General features: G+C 41.9%; 1 protein-coding gene and 1 long non-coding RNA gene across 6 annotated transcripts in view; one reads left to right on the forward strand and one right to left on the reverse strand.

Moving 5' to 3' along the window:
- Positions 1-5,057, reverse strand: part of LOC122539544 (uncharacterized) — a 68,735-nt gene extending 63,678 nt beyond the window's left edge. The window contains exon 1 of the long non-coding RNA XR_015753294.1: positions 4,924-5,057. This is a non-coding gene — a long non-coding RNA (uncharacterized LOC122539544). The remainder of the gene's footprint in view (positions 1-4,923) is intronic.
- The window catches only part of LOC122539543 (protein phosphatase 3 catalytic subunit alpha), a 332,195-nt gene that overhangs the window by 302,783 nt on the left and 9,639 nt on the right, over positions 1-19,773 (forward strand). For 2 of the 5 annotated variants that reach the window (XM_043674507.2, XM_043674510.2), the window contains 2 exons: positions 9,323-9,352; positions 11,779-13,438. The exons of 1 other annotated variant lie outside the window; for it this stretch is intronic. In XM_043674507.2, coding sequence (XP_043530442.1) covers positions 9,323-9,352; positions 11,779-11,960 — 212 coding nt within the window. In that variant the 3' untranslated portion in view covers positions 11,961-13,438. Of the gene's footprint in view, positions 1-9,322; positions 9,353-11,778; positions 13,439-19,773 lie in introns of those variants that run through there. 2 more of the 5 variants (XM_043674511.2, XM_043674512.2) reach the window with 1 other exon arrangement.

Genomic DNA, 19,773 nt, shown 5'->3' on the forward strand with positions numbered 1-19,773 from the left:
CATTGCCAGAATAACTCATTTTTATTTGACATATTTCTGTAATTGAACAACCAATAAGAATTTGATCAAATAATGTGATAGAAGAAATAATTAGATTTGGTGCAAAGTTTGATTCGTAACCTGACTTTTTCAATTTACTAATGAAAATTAAATTAGATTTATTCTCTAAGTATTAGCTGCCCTATTAATAAGAAAGAGCAGATGTTAATTTTCGGAATTATGCTGTGGAAGTAATTCAGTATTTAAGTAGCTGCATCAACTGACACAAAAATTGTACAAAAATCCCAGAATCAAAACTTCAGGATATCAATTAGCAGGTTTTGAGAAGGTTTGTAACTCAGGTTGAGGTTCTGGATGTAGGTTTGCTCGCTGAGCTGGAAGGTTTGTTTTCAGACGTTTCGTCACCAAACTAGGTAACATCATCAGTGAGCCTCCGGATAAAGCACTGGTGGTATGGCCTGCTTTTCATTTGTGTTGAGGTTTCCTTGGCTTGGTGATGTAATTTCCTGTGGTAATGTCATCTTCTGTTCTTTTTCTCAAGGGGTGGTAAATGGGATCCAAGTCAATGTGTTTGTTGATAGAGTTCCGGTTGGAATGCCATGCTTCTAGGAATTCTCGTGCGTGTCTCTGTTTGGCTTGTCCTAGGATAGATGTGTTGTCCCAGTCGAAGTGGTGTCCTTCCTTATCTGTATGTGAGGATACCAGTGAGAGAGGGCCATGTTTTTTTGTGGCAAGTTGCTGTTCGTGTATCCTGGTGGCTAGTTCTCTGCCTGTTTGTCCAATGTAGTGTTTGTTACAGTTTCTTGCAAGGTATTTTGTAAATGACTTTAGTTTTACTTGTTGTCTGTATAGGGTCCTTCAAATTCATTAGCTGCTGTTTAGTGTGTTGGCGGGTTTGTGGGCTATCATAATGCCAAGGGGTCTGAGTAGTCTGGCAGTCATTTCTGAGATGTCTTTGATGTAGGGGAGAGTGGCGAGGGTTTCTGGACGTGTTTTGTCTGCTTGTTTGGGTTTGTTGCTGAGAAATCTACGGACTGTGTTCATTGGGTACCCATTCTTTTTGAATACATTGTATAGGTGATTTTCCTCTGCTCTACGTAATCCCTCTGTGCTGCAGTGTGTGGTGGCTTATTGAAATAATGTTCTAATGCAGCTTCGTTTGTGGGTGTTGGGGTGATTGCTTCTGTAGTTCAGTATTCGGTCCCTATGTGTTGTTTTCCTGTAGACGCTGGTTTGAAGTTACCCCACACACTGCAGCACAGAGGAACTACGCAGAGCAGAGGAAAATCCCTATACAATGTATTCAAAAAGAATGGGCACCCAATGAACACAGTCCGTAGATTTCTCCACAACAAACCCAAACAAGCAGACAAAACACGTCCAGAAACCCTCGCCACTCTTCCCTACATCAAAGACATCTCAGAAATGACTGCCAGACTACTCAGACACCTTGGCATTATGATAGCCCACAAACCCGCCAACACACTAAAACAGCAGCTAATGAACTTGAAAGACCCTATACAGACAACAAGCAAAACTAATGTCATTTACAAAATACTGTACAAGTTCTGTGACAAACACTACATTGGACAAACAGGCAGAAAACTAGCCACCAGGATACATGAACTAGCCACAAAACAACATGACCCTCTCTCTCTAAAATCCTTACTTACAGAGGAGGTAGGACACCACTTCGACTGGGACAACACGTCCATCCTCGGACAAGCCAAACAGAGACATGCATGAGAATTCCTAGAAGCATGGTATTCCAACCGGAACTCTATCAACAAACACATTGACTTGGATCCCATTTACCAACCCCCTGAGCAAAAGAACAGAAAATGACATCACCAACCCAAGGAAACCTAAACACAAATAAAAAGCAGGCCAGTGCTTCACTGGAGGCTCACTGATGATTTACCTAGTACGGTGATGAAACGTCTGAAAACAAACCTTTCAGCTCAGTGAGCAAACTTACATTCAGGGTGACAGTCCTCAATCTGGAGATAAATCCCTGTTTTTATCAATCCTAAAGAGACCTAAGGGGCAACTTTTTCACACAGAGGGTAGTACGTATGGAATGAGCTGTCGGATGAAGTGGTGGAGGCTGGTACAATTGCAACATATAAGAGGCATTTGGACGGGTATATGAATAGGCAGGAGGGATATGGGCTGGGTGCTGGCAGGTGGGACTAGATTGGGTTGGGATATCTGGTCGGCATGGACGGGTTGGACCGAAGGGTCTGTTTCCATGCTGTATATCTCTATGACTCTAATCTCTCGACTGCCCTATCAGATTGATCCCATGTTGGTTTATTTGGGTGCTGCACTTTTATTATCAGGATCCCCCTAACATTCTGAATCCATTAAATACTATAATGGGATTCCTTTTGAAGTAGTCCATACTCTAGGTATGTTTAATGAACCTGTTCAGAGATGTTACCACACATCTCTAGAGCAGATTGCACTTAAACTCATGTCTCCTGGCTCAGAGGCCAGGAATACTACTACTGCCTTAGACCATGCAGTAACTTTTCCCTAATCCCTGCATTTGTGTTAGGAGTTCCGTAATAAGCCAGGGTGTTGCTCTCCTTGTTAAATTTGATCTTTCAAAAAAAAGACAAACTGCTGAAATATTTGACTCTAAAGTCTTTATTTGGGTGGAGGTCAAACTTACAGAAGTGTGAGGGAAATAAAGTTGAGATTTGTAGCTATTTGGAAATATAACTTTAATTGAATGCTGAGATTCCTTCTGTCAATGTGAGCCAGGTTTTGGACAATGGCACCTCGAATATTGCTGCTGATATACAGTTATATGTTTGTAGTGAAAGCCAGTAACAAAAACTGAGGCAATGCGAACAGAATGAGTTTAGTGAGCTATGTGGTTCCATGAAATCTAAGACAAGTGTTTGGCTTAGCAAGTAGATTAACCCATTATTGCCCTTGTAGAAGTTAATCATATATTTATAATTATGAAATATATTTAATAACCCTCCATGTTGGTTTTTGAAATTGCTCCTGAATATTTTCTCCAAGTGTTGTACCGAAGCTCACGATTTACTAATTACCTGGTATCCCTCCCTCATTACCGTGTGATGTATGTAATTGAAGGTATCAGTTTCAGGTGATAAAGGTTGGTGAGACTTGGGCACAAATGAAACTCATCACCACCCAGCAACATGTCTTTTGGTATTTAAGATTTCTTCAGATTGTTGACTTATATTGTTGATCTGAGTAACTGAAGTAAATTGTCTCCTGGTATATTTATGTATGTGTGAACTGGGTATTGTGTGTGGAATGGGGATGTCTGTTCAATGCTCCCCATGAACTTCCTCTCTGCTTCACCCTTCTCAATATTCTATTTGCTTTCTGATGTACTCTTTCTCTCTCCCTTCTGTTCAGATGAATCAGGTACCTGTTTCATTCACTTCACCCATGTACCTGTGTGTGTCTGTGTTCTGTGTGTTGGTGCTAACTCTCACATGCTAACAACATTCCCCAGTGCAAACTGACACATGGGATCAGCAATAACATGAACAGAACAAACATTTAGCAGGTGGAGCTGGACAGCAGCAGTTCCAAGGAGAGCAGTTCTCCCTCAGTTGAGGAATAATTGTTTTCCTTCCAGCTCTTGTGTTAGCTGCAGAGTCCACGTTATCACCAGCTATGGATTCATTCCTTAGTTCTTCAATGAATAACTTCATTTCTTATTGCTTTACTTAAATTAAAGCAGAAGAGCTTGCCCTTAACAGCAAACAAGAGGAATGTTTAGCTTTATCTGGACAATATACCTGCACTTTAAAGGTATCTGATATTAAGTATCCACCTGAAGGAACATTTGATGGTGCAATGATGCACACACTAGCTGTGTCACTGGAATATCTGCAGTACCTGATGGAATGTGTGTGTGTGCGTACTGTAACAGACACATTGGCATTTTCTGGTCTCCTGTGTTATTGTAAAACCACAGTGTCACAGGAAATTCATGGAAGCCTCATAAAGTAAGGGACAACGGTCAACCAAGCCAAGTGAGTCACCGTAACCTGTCAAAAAGATCCTGTGATCATGAAAGGTCCCCCTGTTCACTTTTAACATCAATAGCCTGGGTCCAAATGTTTGGGAGATTGTAGTTGTTAGCCTGAAGGCACCAAATGAGATTTGTTCATCTCACACTGACACATTACCATTGAGATTGGATCATCTCACACTGACACATTACCATTGAGATTGGATCATCTCTCACTGACACATTACCATTGAGATTGGATCATCTCTCACTGACACATTACCATTGAGATTGGATCATCTCACACTGACACATTACCATTGAGATTGGATCATCTCTCACTGACACATTACCATTGAGATTGGATCATCTCACACTGACACATTACCATTGCGATTGGATCATCTCTCACTGACACATTACCATTGAGATTGGATCATCTCACACTGACACATTACCATTGAGATTGGATCATCTCACACTGACACATTACCATTGCGATTGGATCATCTCTCACTGACACATTACCATTGAGATTGGATCATCTCACACTGACACATTACCATTGAGATTGGATCATCTCACACTGACACAGTACCATTGCGATTGGATCATCTCTCACTGACACATTACCATTGCGATTGGATCATCTCTCACTGACACATTACCATTGAGATTAGATCATCTCACACTGACACATTACCATTGCGATTGGATCATCTCTCACTGACACATTACCATTGAGATTGAGAAACCAGTAAGTGATCAATAGGAGATCAAGGAGCTCAACTGAACTCATCGTTAAACTGCTGAAGTAATCATCATCATTCCTTAACCTGTGTTGAAGTGAAATTGTAAAGACTCCTCTCTACACACCTGAAACCATGTTATTACCACCTGACCAAGGTATCACTCACCTTTTATAGATTTATGGAATGCTGGTTGGGCCCAGCATTCATTACCGGTCCCTAGTTGCCCCTTGAAAAGGTGGGGGTGAGCTGTCTCCTTGAACCACTGCCATCCACGTGCTGTAGGTAGACCCACAATGCCGTTAGGAAGGGAATTCCAGGATTCTGACCCAGCGACAGGGAAGAGATGGTGATATGTTTCCAAGTCAGGATGGTGAGTGGCTCAGAGGGAAACTTTCAGGGGCTGGTGTTCCCAGCTCTCTGCTGTCCATATCCTTCTGAATGATCGTGAATCCCAGTTATTAGTCACAGGGACATTGCAGGCTTGACGGAGTTTGGTTTGCTGTTGACACATGTGCTGAGAATGATAATGTTGGCTGGGCCGACATTCCAAAAGAATCCATAAGATTCCTCTCTGATCACTGTCAGAAACTGGCACTTATCATGTTTAACTGTACCTGAGTTACTCAGAATCTCACAACCTTCCTGTGAGGTCCAATCCAGTCTGCTGTTCTTGTGATTGGCTTATAACTGAAATGGCTGACCATTTAAGGGTTATTAAAGACCATCCACTTAGCAATGAGCTCAAGGCCGGACACCGCTGTGATACAGTGCCCCTTCGGTCAAGGACATCATACAACCAGTTTTTTTAATATCAGGTTGAAAGTTTTCTTAATGATTTTCCTCTTAGTACAACCTACATATTGCCAATTATTCAGGGTCTAATTTGAACCATGTTTATCTTGGTTACCACCCATGGGGTCTAATTTTCCCAGTAGGGCAGCAATAGGGAATATTTTCCATCCACTCACTTGTAGCTCTGCTAAATAATATCTTTGCCAGAAATACTTATTGGTAAATGTTTAACATGCCTTGTGACTCTGTTGAATACTAAATGACCGTGCACTTATTCATTACGAAAACTAAGTTGATGGCATCCAGATCAAAATAGGCAAAATAACTCTTCCATTTATGCAGTGCTTCACTGAAGTGTTCTTAAATGTAATGAGGCATGAAGAGATCACATGAAGAAATGTCAGCTCATAGACTAAAAGCTTTGTCAAAGAGCTGGGTTTCAAGGAGGAGGTGGGAGAGTATTTGTTAGTAAATTAAAGAGAAACACGACTCTAGCTCAGGGCTCAGATAACTGAAGGCATAGCCCTCAGTCATGGAGTGATTAAAGTGGGAACGATTCAGAGAATTTCCTCACTAATGGCACTGTGAGAACTCCCTTAGGTCAGAAGAAATAGGAACAGGAGTAGGCCATTCAATAGGATCATGGCTGATGTGACATTCCTCACACCCACTTTCCTGTCCTTTCCGTGGAAACCGATCAAGAATCTAGCTCAGCCTTAATTATACCCAAGGACTCTGCCCCACAGTCCTCTATGGCAAAGACTTCCAGAGACACTCAACATCTGACAGAAGAAATTCCTCCTCATCTCTGTCTTAAATTGGTGCCCCTTTATTCTGAGACCGTACCCTTTGGTCCCAGACTCTCCCATGAGGGGAAACATCCTCTCAGCATTGACCCTGTCAAGCCCATTAAGAACTCTGTATCTTTCAAGGATGTCACTTCTTATTGCTCTTAAACTGAACTCCAGTGCTGCCTTCAAACTTGATGACTGATAGATAGTAAATGCTGGGCCCAGCCAATCAGATTGCAGAGTTTGGGAGGAGATGAGACTGTGGAGGGATTTGAAAGGATGGAAATTTCCAAAGAGAAGGGGTGTAAGAGTACTTGCAGATGAGATGCTGCCTAGGTAAAGGTCAGACTGAGTTGATCTCATGTCCTTCCCAATGAGGGGGTTATTACAGTGAGGACATGTGTGTTTCCCTTCACCGCTGGAAGATTCCACATTCATACTTTTTTTAAAGAAACACTTTGTGTTCAGTGGATGACTCTGCCAAAGTCAATAATGTTTCCTTTTCAGAATCCCAGCATTGTAACAGTGTAGAAAGAGGCCATTCAGCCCATAGTGCCTGCACCTGTTCTATTTCCTAACCAGTCTCCTGCCTTTTCTCTGTATCCCTGCACAGCAACTCTATCCAAATAACCATCCAATACCCTCTTGAATATCACACTGGAACTTGCCTCCACCATGTTTCCAGGTGGTGAATTCCAGATCCTAACCCCACACTGAATGAAAAAAGTTTTCCTCACATCAAGCTTGCTTCATTTGCATAGCATTTTAATGAACATTGTCTGATTTTGCTGAACAGCACTGTTATTTTGACCCAGTCAGCACATTCACCCACTCCAGGAGTCAGTTTGAGGAGATATTGGCTGGTTAACACCACCCCCCAGGTCTCTTAGTCTGTTCAAGATTTTTCACTCAGCAGCTTTTTTGCAAGATAGACGCTGAATTCAGCGTGGTCCAAACATCCTTCACACAACAGCTTTTTGTCACTCTCCTCCACAGTGTCTGAAATTCCCTGAGCACGACAGACCTCTCTCTACCTCTGGCCTGCCTGCATTTTGATCTGCTCTCACTACTACATTCCATTTGGGGTAAGTGCACAATAATGTGGCAGAAAGATCTGCTCTCTCCTGATTAGTCTCCAGTTGCTGCTCCTCTCGCAAACTGGAATCCAAGCTGATACAAGAAACAGAGGAGCCGGCCATTCAGCCCCTCAAAATTGCTCCACATTCCCTAAGATCATGGTCTCAACACCACTTTCTTGTCTGCAACCCCTTCCCCTACTCACCTCATAAACACAAACCAGCTCTTGGCATCGAGTTGTCTTGATTGCCATTTTCAAAGATTATGCCAATGCTGTTCCGATGGGGCAGGGAGATAGGCAGAATAGCCTCGTTCTGTGCTGTAGAATTCTGTGATTCAGCCGCTTGGGACTGTGATTGAGCTTGTATCAGTATCCCCAGCATGGGGCTACAGGATGCTGGGATGAATTACTAACTAGTCAGCTCCTTAAACTGTGCACACCCTGACTTGACCAGGTTTAACCAAGTTGGAAGCTGCTCCAATAAACTAGCCCTTTTTCATTTCACATTCAAAGTGTGAACAGAAAATCATCTTAGAATTATTTTTGCACCTATTGTGTTGATGGCTCTATATTAAATGCATTTTTAAAAATCAGATTGTTAATTATTAAAATTGCTATTTCAGGATTAACTTTGTCATTGACCATTAACCTGGGTATTAGTTAATAGATTCACAGGAGAGAATGTATCTTGAGACTAGGTTCCTGGCAGCTTTCCATGAGGTAAAACAAACAACTGCAGATGCTGAAGATCTGCAACTAAATCCAAAATTGCTGGAGAGACTCAGCAGGTCTGGCAGCATCTCAGAGAGAGAGAAACAGAGTTAATGTTTCAAGTGCACTGACCCTTCTTGAAAACCGAATCCAAAACGTTAACTGTTTCTCACAATGTTTTGGATTCTGTTTTCAAGAAGGGTCAGTGCACTTTAACTCTGTTTCTCTCCCTCAGACCTGCTGAGTGTCTTACTCAGCCCTTTCCCAGGGCAGTTTAGGGTTAACCCAATTGCTGTGGGTCTGGAGTCACATGTTGGCCAGACCATGAAAGGATGGCAGAGTTCCTTCCCTAAGAGGATATTAGTAAACCAGATGGGATTGTGCAACAATTGGTAGTTACATGGTCACAGAATCTGAGATGAGCTTTCCATTTCAGACTTAATCATTGAATTTAAATTCAATCACCTGTAGTGGGGAGATTTGAACCCATGATCCCAGAACATTAGCACAGCATTCCCATTACTGTCTCCCTTCATCACACTCCCATGATGCAAGAACCGTTTCTAATCAGACTGGTCAGAGATATTATCGCACACCTCTGGAGCAGATAGATCTTGAACCTGGCTCTCCTGGCTCAGAGGTAAGGGCATTACCATTGTGCCACTTCCCAGTTTTGTGAACCTAAACCATGTTCCTGCTGATGTACATTTGCAGCTGCTTCAAGCAGACTTTGTTCTGAATGAGCTGCTCTTGGGGAGCTCTCTGAACAAGTGTCGCAGCTTTTGGGAGCTTTACATGCCTGCCCTAGTGATGGGAGAATGTTGGTGCGCGTGATTTGGATCTAATGGGCCTTTAATAAGTTTGCCTTGGGGGAATCTGCACTTATCTTCCATCAGATACTGCAAACCAATGAATTGTGACTCAGTACACATACCCACAGACACCAATAACACACTGTTTTTTCTGCTCAGGGATCACTGTCATTTTTTCCCTTTTACCTCCCCCATGCAAACTGACTGTGTGTTGTCCTTTGTGAACGTGTTGTTCATAGTTTCTCATCTCCACATAAGAGTACTAAAGCTTGTATTAGACTTGCTGCAGTTGCTGTTTTTTTGCTACTCATTATTGTTAAGAGTATCAATTCTCAGCTCAACTTTCTCATCCAATTTGCAAACACTTTTCTTTTCTTCAGCGACTGTTGAGGCTATTGAAGCTGATGAAGGTAATATTTTGGACAGTCCCCTTTCTGTTGTACAACTGATGGGGGCTGTACTGGGTTTATACATAAATATGTGTGTGTATATTAGCGTGTACATCGTGTGGGGGTTGGGCTAACAGCAGTTGTCTAACACTCCTTAACACTATGTCATCTATTAACCATGTTGAGGTGTGGCTTCGCTTTTTGGTAGATTTATCCTTTTATGCAGTTGTGACCTTTGTTCTTGTGAAATCCCACCTGCATCTTCTGGCTGAACTGTCATAATTCTCAAAGCTGCTCCAGAAGATCTATTAACAACAACTTTGATGCTTCAAAATTGGCTTGTGTTACTTGAGCAAGAGCAAAGCTGACTGCTGATTAAATAGTGGTTACCAAACTGCTATTTAGACGTGATTTTAAAACCTCCTTTTTAACAAACTCTGATCCACAGTCGGCATCGGTGGTGGAAATACATTTTTGCTATTTTTTTTGTGTGACTCTGTGGCTTTGCTGTGTGTTTTGTTTACTAGTATCTGTGTAAACTCCAGTGTTATCCTTCTGTCAACCCAGGAGCTGCAGCATTAAGTTGGATTACTGTGTGATATCTGAATCACCAGCTTTCTAAGGGTGATTCCTAAATAATTGCTAACCTTTGAATGATATTCAGTGGAACTTGCTTGCAGTGTACTTTAATTACAGTAAACTGTCAATGTTCATGGTTAATTACAAATCCTTTCAGACCCTGTTGAAATGAAAACCATACAAGTCTGAAAATATAAATATTAATTTCCCCTTTATTTAGTTTATACAATTGAGGAATATGCTAAACACACAATGATGATAGAATACATCCAATTATGAAGTGTTTCATCTTACTGTTTGACATTTTTGAGAAGTGCTCAGTCCAGTCCAGAATCTGGAATTCAATTAAAAGCCTTGACTACAGTTGGAGATGTTTATTTGATTTAAATTGCCCGTTCCATTCAGCTGCTGGTTTGGGGACAAAGAGTTGCTGTTGTAGGAAATACCATTTCCTTATTAAAAGGATTCCACTGTACTAATCAAAACCACATTAACCATTTGTTTGCTGCATGGTTTCTGGAATTGACAAATGGAATGGTTAGCAATCATTGTGGCTGTGTTAAAACTTCCGGATAGACTGCAGGTCATATCCTGCATGAAGTCAGTGCCTCTTTAAAGACATGTTCATGTCAGATCGAGTAACGTTTCCTCTGAACCTTCTGAATCCTGAGTCCCCTTTATTGATGTCTTGGCTCATTTTGTCCCTAGTTTCTAAGAACAAAAACAGTAAGAAGGTTGTGCAATTTGACTTTGCTCTACCAGACATGATAAGCTGAATGGCCTCCTGTGCTGTAGCATTCCCCAGTTTGCCAATAAAACATGAGCCAGGGGCTCTCGATACCTAACACAGTGACATTGCCCCATCGGACCATCTCTTGCTCTGTGTACTGTGTGATGTACAAACCCTATCCTGTCTCCCATCACAGCTACTTTCCAAGTGTGGTTATAATGTTCGGATCTGTAGTGTAGAGGTAGGCTATTCAGCAAATCACCCCTGTGACACCTCTTCACTAAAATAATCCCATAATTCCTGACTCTATGCTCTGCAAACCTTTACTTTTCAAAGTATATCATTACCATGTTTGGAATTGTACATTTTTGCAAAAGCTGGAATTTTCCCGGTGGGCTTCATTTATTGGCAATCTAGTAAAATGCGCCCAGTCTAGTAAAGTGGTCAAATCACTTTCTGCTGCAATTCAAAGAAACCGTCCACTCAAACAGGATGTATTCAGAGTATTTCTTCAAATCTCTGCCTTGTTACAAATGTACATGGCATTGTAAGCTATCTTTGTGTAACAGATTACTCTTGAAGTTAAACTCCACAAAATGGAACATAGCTTTTCATTTATACTAAGCTTTTAGTTTTTGGCTCGTCAGTTCCACTGTGTTTAAACTTCATGATCCAGTGGGAAGTCGGTTCACTGTCAAATTAGTTACCATTTCCCAAACGTGCTGACCCACCAAATGGAAACAAAACTGTGCTAAAGCTGGTTTGAAGTGGAACAAGGTGATCAGAATTGTAATTGATTGCTTTCCACTTAGAATTCTAATGCCAATGAGTGTTGTTGAACCAACTTTATTAACTTAAGATTTATTAAACCCATTACTGCCTGTAACCACCTCCTGCTTTGTTGAGTGTGGTTTCTTGCAAATATGTTAATCAGAATTTTTTTTTAATCTTGAATACATATGCCACAATGTGCTAACCATGTAACTGTGCTGAATTTATATATCCACTGTAGTGAAGAAAAGGTTGTTATTTCACGTTTTCTCCCCATGTCTCTCTCTCTCTCTCTCTGTCCCCACCCCCTCATGCCTCCCTGTTCCCTTTACTCTGCCCTACCTATGGCCTCCCTCTCTCTGTTCAGCTATCCGAGGTTTCTCTCCCCAGCATAAGATCAGCAGCTTTGCTGAGGCGAAGGGTCTGGACCGTATTAACGAGAGGATGCCCCCTCGTCGTGATGGGATTCAGAGTGACAGCACCCTTAACTCCATCAACAAGGTGGTCTGCTCAGAGGCCAATGGCACCGAGAGCGGCAACATTCAATGATTGTTTTGCAGTTTCCCGTTCCAAGGCATGATTGTATGGTTGCCAGCCAAGCGGCTTGACATTCTTGCCTCTGATTACTGCTGCATGCTCTGGGAGCTAAGTGTTGGATGACAGACTACAGTAACAGAGTGATAGGAATTGTTTTGTGGTTGTTGACAGTTCAGTTACCTCAGATGGAAAATGTCTTTGCTTCTTGACAAGCAAACAGTTAAATGCTGGTAAAATATTACACATTAGATGAATCAAAATGTTTTCCTTTTGCATCAAGGAAGACTTGCAGATCTGTTTTGAAAAGGCCTTTACTATACTGGATGTGGGATCTCTGTCCAATAGCTCTTTAATCTTCTTGTGTCCGTTTACAATTGCTGAACTCAACTTTGACATATTAAAAAAAATTGAAAATATGAGGGTGTACAAACTAAATAATAGCTGATTTGAGATGTGGACTATTTATTAACTTTTTGGTTCCTCTTTTACGAGAGTTTTAAACTAATTAGGCAGTCTTAAACAAAATTTGTAAATTTGCAAAATCATGAAAAATGCCAAAAATTAAATTTGGTTTTTGTACAAATTGTGCTTACCTCAGGTTGATTTAGTGTGTTTGGATGCTGCCAGTTTATGTATTTACCTATTACTCACTTGGCAATGGATAGCCTTTTCCCAAAAAAAAACTGGAAATTTATTTATAACTTTTACCATTCATTTTGCTTATTATATTTCATTTGCATTAAGTTGGTTGTGGCTTGCTGGAATTGTATATTAATGAGTGACGCATTTATATTTTAAATTTTATTTTAACTATATGAAGAACAGGACATACCTTATAAAATGCAGTGAATAGCATCTGTAGTCTGTAAAACTGTCCTCTGCATGATTTTTCCCCCAGTTTCTGGCTGTACTGTCCCTATATGGGACTGTAATGTGCTTAGTGATCTGACATATACTGGAAATGTAAACTTGCATACTTTATATTCACTGTATGAAATTGCTTAATGCCTTTTGAATTTTTGTAATTTAAAAAAAAAGAAACTTCTTGAAATTATTCAGAGGGGGCGTGGAAAACTGAACATTTTTCAGTACACACAAGTGCACATGTAAAAGATGAGCATGTTTATCAAACATTGTGAAAATTAAACAATCGATATGTGGGTACATGTAAAACTCTAGATGCATGACACTGTTTTAGTCACAATGGTGAAGTCTGACTTTTTTTGGTGCCACAATAAATCATTTAGTGTATTTACACATTTCGCTGTATATCAGTTACGGGTTTGACGATATGGTTAAAAACTGGTCCATAATGGATGATCCAATGGTTTTTTTTTAAACAACAGTAAATGTGCCCAAGTAATTCACTACAACCTTGAATGCCTTGCCTTTGTAATTTGACCTCTGAAACGTCAGCAGTTTAAGCATGCACTTGTAACAACAAGGAAGTATTTTATATTACTATTTCAATAAAACATGCATGAACTTAACTGGTGTGTACATATCTTCAGTAGTTTTGCTGTGCAGTCATGGATCTTTCGCTTCCAATCTATCAGAATTGGTGATGTATATGCTCGTAACACTTTCTCCCAGAAAGGTGGAGATGGTTGCATGCCTGGTCACCGCACTGTCAAACACAGCATTGACTGAGTTTGCACACAGTTTCCAATTGTCCTCCCTTTCTCCTTGTCGCTGTCAGGAGACACTGCTGCAATTCTATCTGCTGTGTTACACGTGTAATTATTTTATGTAGACTCTGCTTGTTGTATATCAGACTTGAATGGGTTTTGTGTTAAGTTTCCCCTTTCTCCAGCCATTGGAACAGTGTGGAGGTACCAATGGTCACTCTGTTCAGAGTCTATTGCTGTATCTGTCCCATCATCTGAGTTTGAGGCAGGAGTTATGGTAAGGCTTGCGCAGGATATTTTAAAGCTAATAAAATCTTTGAAAAAGATCCACCTGCACCTCCATCTATCTATCACATTCCCAGCTACCTTTCGCCCCAGCCCTACCCCCTTCCCATTAATCTGTCTGCCCCCTTGGCCCACAAGCCTCATTCCTGATGAAGGGCTTATGCCCGAAACGTCGATTCTCTTGCCCTCGGATGCTGCCTGACCTGCTGTGTTTTTGGAGCACCACCCTTCGATTCTGATCTCCAACATCTGCATTCCTCACTTCCTCCTATTTGGAAAAGAGCCATGCAAAATAATTGCAGCAGTCTCCAGGAGTTATCCAGTCATCATCAGTCCAGTCCAGGATAATGGGGTCATAGCACAGATCAACATGCACTGCCTTATAGAAGAATAGATACAAGATTCAGGTGGAGGTGTTCAGAATTATAAAGGGTTTTAATAAAGAGCAAATATGTGCAGTGGCAGGAGGGTTGGTAATCCGAGTACAGTGCACACAAGTAAGATAATTAACAAGCCAGTAAGTTATGAACCAGGATGTGCTGCTTGAAAGGGTGACTCAGACAATTTTAGTAAAATGTGAAATGGGAGCATTTGCTGAATAATGGATGGGCAGGCAGAGAGCTGGGGCTCATCAGGCAACTCTTTGAGACAGCTCCCACCAGCTCAATGGGTTTGTTCTCAATCATAGTGCCACATGGTTAATATTGTAATAGAGCTGTTATCCCTTATCAGAACAAATTCGAGAGGTTTATTTTGAATCACTAAGTCACGATCTCTGTGCCATCACAACAGAAGTTTACCCTCTTTGGATTTGAATCCCACTGCAGATATTCCTTTACAAAAGTGACTGAGTGACAGCAGTTGGAGATTGAGTCTTCTGGATGAGACATTAAACAGTGACTTGACTAGTTTTCCTGGTGAAAGAAAAGATCCCAGAGCCAGTGTCAAGGTGAGCTCTGACTGAACAGTCATCCTGCAGCCAGTTTACCCAGTCACTGTCACTGTATGGCCGGAGCTAGCTGTGAGCAAATTGATTGGTGCAGGTCCTCTGTCCCAGTGGTGACTGCATTTTGAACATCGTGAAGTCATGGCAGGTGCTGTCGAAACGTAACTCCGACGAATGAGTGTGTGCGCGATCAATATAAGATGTATATAAATGTATTGATGTATCTGTCCATGGATCCGTCTGAACAGCAAAGAATCACATTTCAAATCAAAACACAATAATTTTTGCAGCACATTCCCAACATAGACAGTTCTGTGCCTCAGAAATATCTTTTAAAAATGATACTTGGAACAAAGGGACTGTTCCAGATTGATGTCTCTGTCTTGACAGTAACATACTGGAATCATGGCAAAATCTCAAACTGCCGAGACAGCGATGACCTTTGTTGACAGCATGTGGGATTTTTAAGATGCCAGTTTCCAAATCATTATTGATCTTGTGAATGCTTTTGGTACCAGGTTGAGGAATGATTATTAAAATGTAAAAGGTAAGTGAGAGATCTTTGGTTACCATGGTTACATTCATAGCTCAGTCGTCAGTGTTGAGTGTTAATGAGCAAGACTCCTGTTAGAATCACCAAGGCAACTGTGCATTTAGGTCATTTCAGGTGAATTATAATGGCTATCCAGCGAGTCACTGATTTGTGAGGGGAGGTGTTAGGTTCAAGGCTGACTGGTTGGCAATGCAATAATTGGTGAGTTATGAAAACTCTATGACTGGCCATTCAACCCAACTGCTCCCTGCTGATGTTCCCACACCCACAAGCTTCCTCCCTCCTTCACCTCACTCTCTCAGTATCCCCATCATTTCCTTTCTCTCTCCCTGTGCTCTGATTCAACTACTGAAGAGAGAACCGTCCTCTGGGACTATGCTGACTTTATCCATGTTTTTAATGAAATGAACCTATTTTTCTGACCAGCCAGTGCAGAGATGTTATTACACACCACTGGAGCAGTTGGAACTTGAACCCAGGCCTCCTGGTCCAGTGGTACAGACAGTACCACTGCATCACAAGAGGGCCCCAGTAACTTCACCTAACCAGCTCTCATTAAACACCTGTTCACCTCACCACTCTCTGTGGGAGAAAGTTCCACATGGTCACCGCTCTGCAAATTTGAATTTCCTGACTGGATTTATTAGTGACTTTCTTGTGTAAATGGCCCCTAGTCCTGTCTTGTTCTGCCCCCTATAAATACATGCATCTTCTGTCCGTATGTTCGATCGAACCCTAACTCTGTCAATCATTGGCCTTTTCTGCCAAAAACAGCCCAATCCAGTTCAGTCTTTCCTCTGAGTTATATCTTCTCTCTTCAGCTATCACGTTTGTGAATTGTTTTGTGCTTTCTCCAGTGTCTAGATCCTTGCTGTAATGTGGTGTGTACATTTCTGCTCTCACTCCCTAAAGCCTGATCACCATCCTCAAGGCACAAGTCAGGAGTGGGATGGGGGTAGCCCCAATAATGTTCAAGGAGCTTAGCACCATCCAGGACAAAGCAGCCCGCTTCATTGGCACCACATCCACAAACCTCCATGTCCTCCGGCACTGACACTCGGTAGCAGCAGTGTGTACTGTTTACAAAATGCACTGCAGAAATTCACCAAATATCCTCAGACAGCCCCTTCCAAAACCACAATCGCTTCCATCTAGAAGGACAAGAGCAGCAGAAACATGGGAACACCCCACCGCAAGTTCCCTCGAAACCACTCACCATCCTGACTTGGAAATATATCTCTGTTTCTTCAGTATCGCTGGGTCAGAATCCTGGAATTCCCTCCCTCAGGGCATTGTGGGCTTACCTACAGCACATGGACTGCAGCGGTTCAAAAAGGCAGCTCACCCCCACCTTCTCAAGGGGCAACTAGGGACGGGCAATAAATGCTGGGCCCAGCCAGTGACACTCACGTCCCATAAACAAATGAAAATTTACTCCAATTATGATTCGGAGATGCCGGTGTTGGACTGGGGTGTACAAAGTTAAAAATCACACAACACGAGGTTATAATCCAACAGATTTAATTGGAAGCACTAGCTTTCGGAGCGACGCTCCTTCATCAGGTGATTGTGGAGGGTTCGATCGTAACACAGAATTTATAGCAAAAATTTGTGTGATGTAACTGAAATTATACATTGAAGAATTAATTGTCTGTTAGAATACAGTGATAGTTTCACTTCTTTCATGTGTAAATCACACAACCCTTTTTTTTTTAAAGTTGCATTCTCGGGTTAGCTGTTAACAATGGTGATAGCTAGACAATATGTTGAAGGTGTTAGCCCCCTGTGTTCTTTGTCTATGACCTGATGTTTAGATTCATTCCAATCTAAAAAGTGAGATAACTGAGTTTTACATAAATTCATGCAGTTTTTGAGCTCCGAGTTCTACATGAATGTATGTGGTTTTTGAGCAAAGTGCAATGTAACTCTGAAAGTACCAAAAAGATTCACCACACAAAATATATTTGTGCATGTGGGTCTTTGTCTGTCTGTGCGTGTCTGTCTGGGGTGTGGGTTGTGAGTGTGAGAAAGTGTATGTGTGTGTGTATATAGTGAGTGTCTTAAGTCTGTGAGGGGGTGCATGTGTGGGAGTCTGTGTGTCTATAAAGGTGTGTGTGGGTGTCTGTGTGTATCTGTGTCTATGTGTGTGTGTGTAGGAATATCTGTGTGTGTGTGTGTAGTGCAATGGTGATCACCTGTAATGTGACATGAACCCAAGATCCCGGTTGAGGCCCTCCCTATGGGTACCGAACTTAGCTATCAGCCTCTGCTCAGCCACTTTCCTCTGCTGTCTGTCCCGAAGTCCACCTTGGAGGATGGTCACCCGAAGGTCCGAGGCTGAATGTCCTGGACCACTGAAGTGTTCCCCAACTGGGAGGGAACCCTCCTGTCTGTTGATTGTTGTGCGGTGCCCATTCATCCATTGTCGTAGCCTTTGCTCAGTTTCCCCAATGTACCATGCCTCCGGGCATCCTTGCCTGCAACGTATAAGATAGACAACGTTGGCTGAGTCACATGAGTACCTGCCATGTACAAGGTGGGAGGTGTTCCCACGTGTAATAGTGGTATCTATATCCACAATCTGACACGTTTTGCAGCGTCCACCGTGACAGGGTTGTATGGAGTTGGAACACTTCAGTGGTCCAGGACATTCAGCCTCGGACCTTCAGGTGACCATCCTCCAAGGTGGACTTCGGGACAGGCAGCAGAGGAAAGTGGCTGAGCAGAGGCTGATAGCTAAGTTCGGTACCCATAGGGAGGGCCTCAACCGGGACCTTGGGTTCATGTCACATTACAGGTGACCACCATTGCACTACACACACACGCGCACACACACCGATATTCCTACATACACACAGGCACAGATACACACAGATGCGCACGCAGACACCCACACACACCCTTATAGACACACAGACTCCCACACATGCACCCCCTCAAAGACTTAAGACACTCTGCACTCACTACACACACACACACACACTTTCTCACACTCACAACCCCCACCCCAGACAGACACACACACAGACAGACAAAGACCCACATACACACATATATTTTGTGTGGTAAATTTTTTTGATACTTTCAGAGTTACATTGCACTTTGCTCAAAAACCACATACATTCATGTAGAATTCTGAGCTCAAAACCTGCATGAATTTATGTAAAACTCAGTTATCTCACTTTTTAGATTGGAATGAATCTAAACATCAGGTCATAGACAGAGAACACAGGGGGCTAACATCTTCAACATATTGTCTAGCTATCACCATTGTTAACAGCTAACCCGAGAATGCAACTTTAAATAAAGGGTTTTGTGATTTATACATGAAAGAAGTGAAACTATCACTGTATTCTAACAGATGAAAGGCTTAACAGTCAATCAATTCTTCAATGTATAATTTCAGTTACATCACACTGCAAATTTTTGCTATAAATTCTGTGTTACGATCGAGCCCTCCGCAATCACCTGATGAAGGAGCGTCGCTCCGAAAGCTAGTGCTTCCAATTAAACCTGTTGGACTATAACCTGGTGTTGTGTGATTTTTAACTTTGTACTCCAATTATGATCAACCCAAGTTTCAATACAAGTTTAGCATAACCTGTTTCTGTTTATTGTTTTTCCAAGTGAAGGTTTTTTTTGTGCCATGGTTACCTGTGTTTGTGAATCTACATCCCTCGATTCTTCAGTTTCTTTATCACATTTACAGTTATTAACAGGCAATGTGACCTCCTCATTTTCCCTCATGATTTGCTGAAATTCACTTAGTGATTATTTGCACTTTCTGCAGTTTATTAATGCAGCCTTGCATTTGTTGCATTATTACACTCATCTTTTGGTCTCCCTTAAGTATAACCAGAGACCATAAGATAGAATCAGAATTCGGCTATTCAGCCCATCAAGTCTGTTTCCCATTCAGTCTCAGCTGATGTGTTTTTCAACCCCTTTCTCCTGCCTTCTCCCTATAATCCTTATCCCCTTGACAAGCAAGAACCTGTCTATCTCTGTCTTAAAGACGCTCAATGACTTGGCCTCCACTATGAGTTCCACAGATTCTCCACCCTCTGGCTGAAGAAATTCCTCCCCATCTCCATTCTAAAGGGTCATGCCTTCACTCTGACACTGAGTCCTTGAGTTTCAGTCTCTCCGACTAGCGGAAACATCTTCACCCCGTCCACTCTGGGTGTCTCCGTATTCTGACGTCGATGATGAGAGTGAGGAAGTCATGTTGGAGCTATAACCATTTGTATGAAATGGTTATGGGGTCCGTGATTCCTAATTGGCATGTTAAATGCAGACCTTCCATCAGGTTCCCTTCCAGTCTCTGATTACACTCTGGTTAAATCCCAAAGCCCATTCTTCCTCCAATCTATAACAGATCTCCATACCACCAGACACCCTGAGCCACTGTTC

The sequence above is a fragment of the Chiloscyllium plagiosum genome, unplaced genomic scaffold (genome assembly GCF_037043375.1).
Source record: "Chiloscyllium plagiosum isolate Xiang-an unplaced genomic scaffold, Cpla_swu_hap1 HiC_scaffold_36, whole genome shotgun sequence".
Taxonomy (NCBI): domain Eukaryota; kingdom Metazoa; phylum Chordata; class Chondrichthyes; order Orectolobiformes; family Hemiscylliidae; genus Chiloscyllium; species Chiloscyllium plagiosum.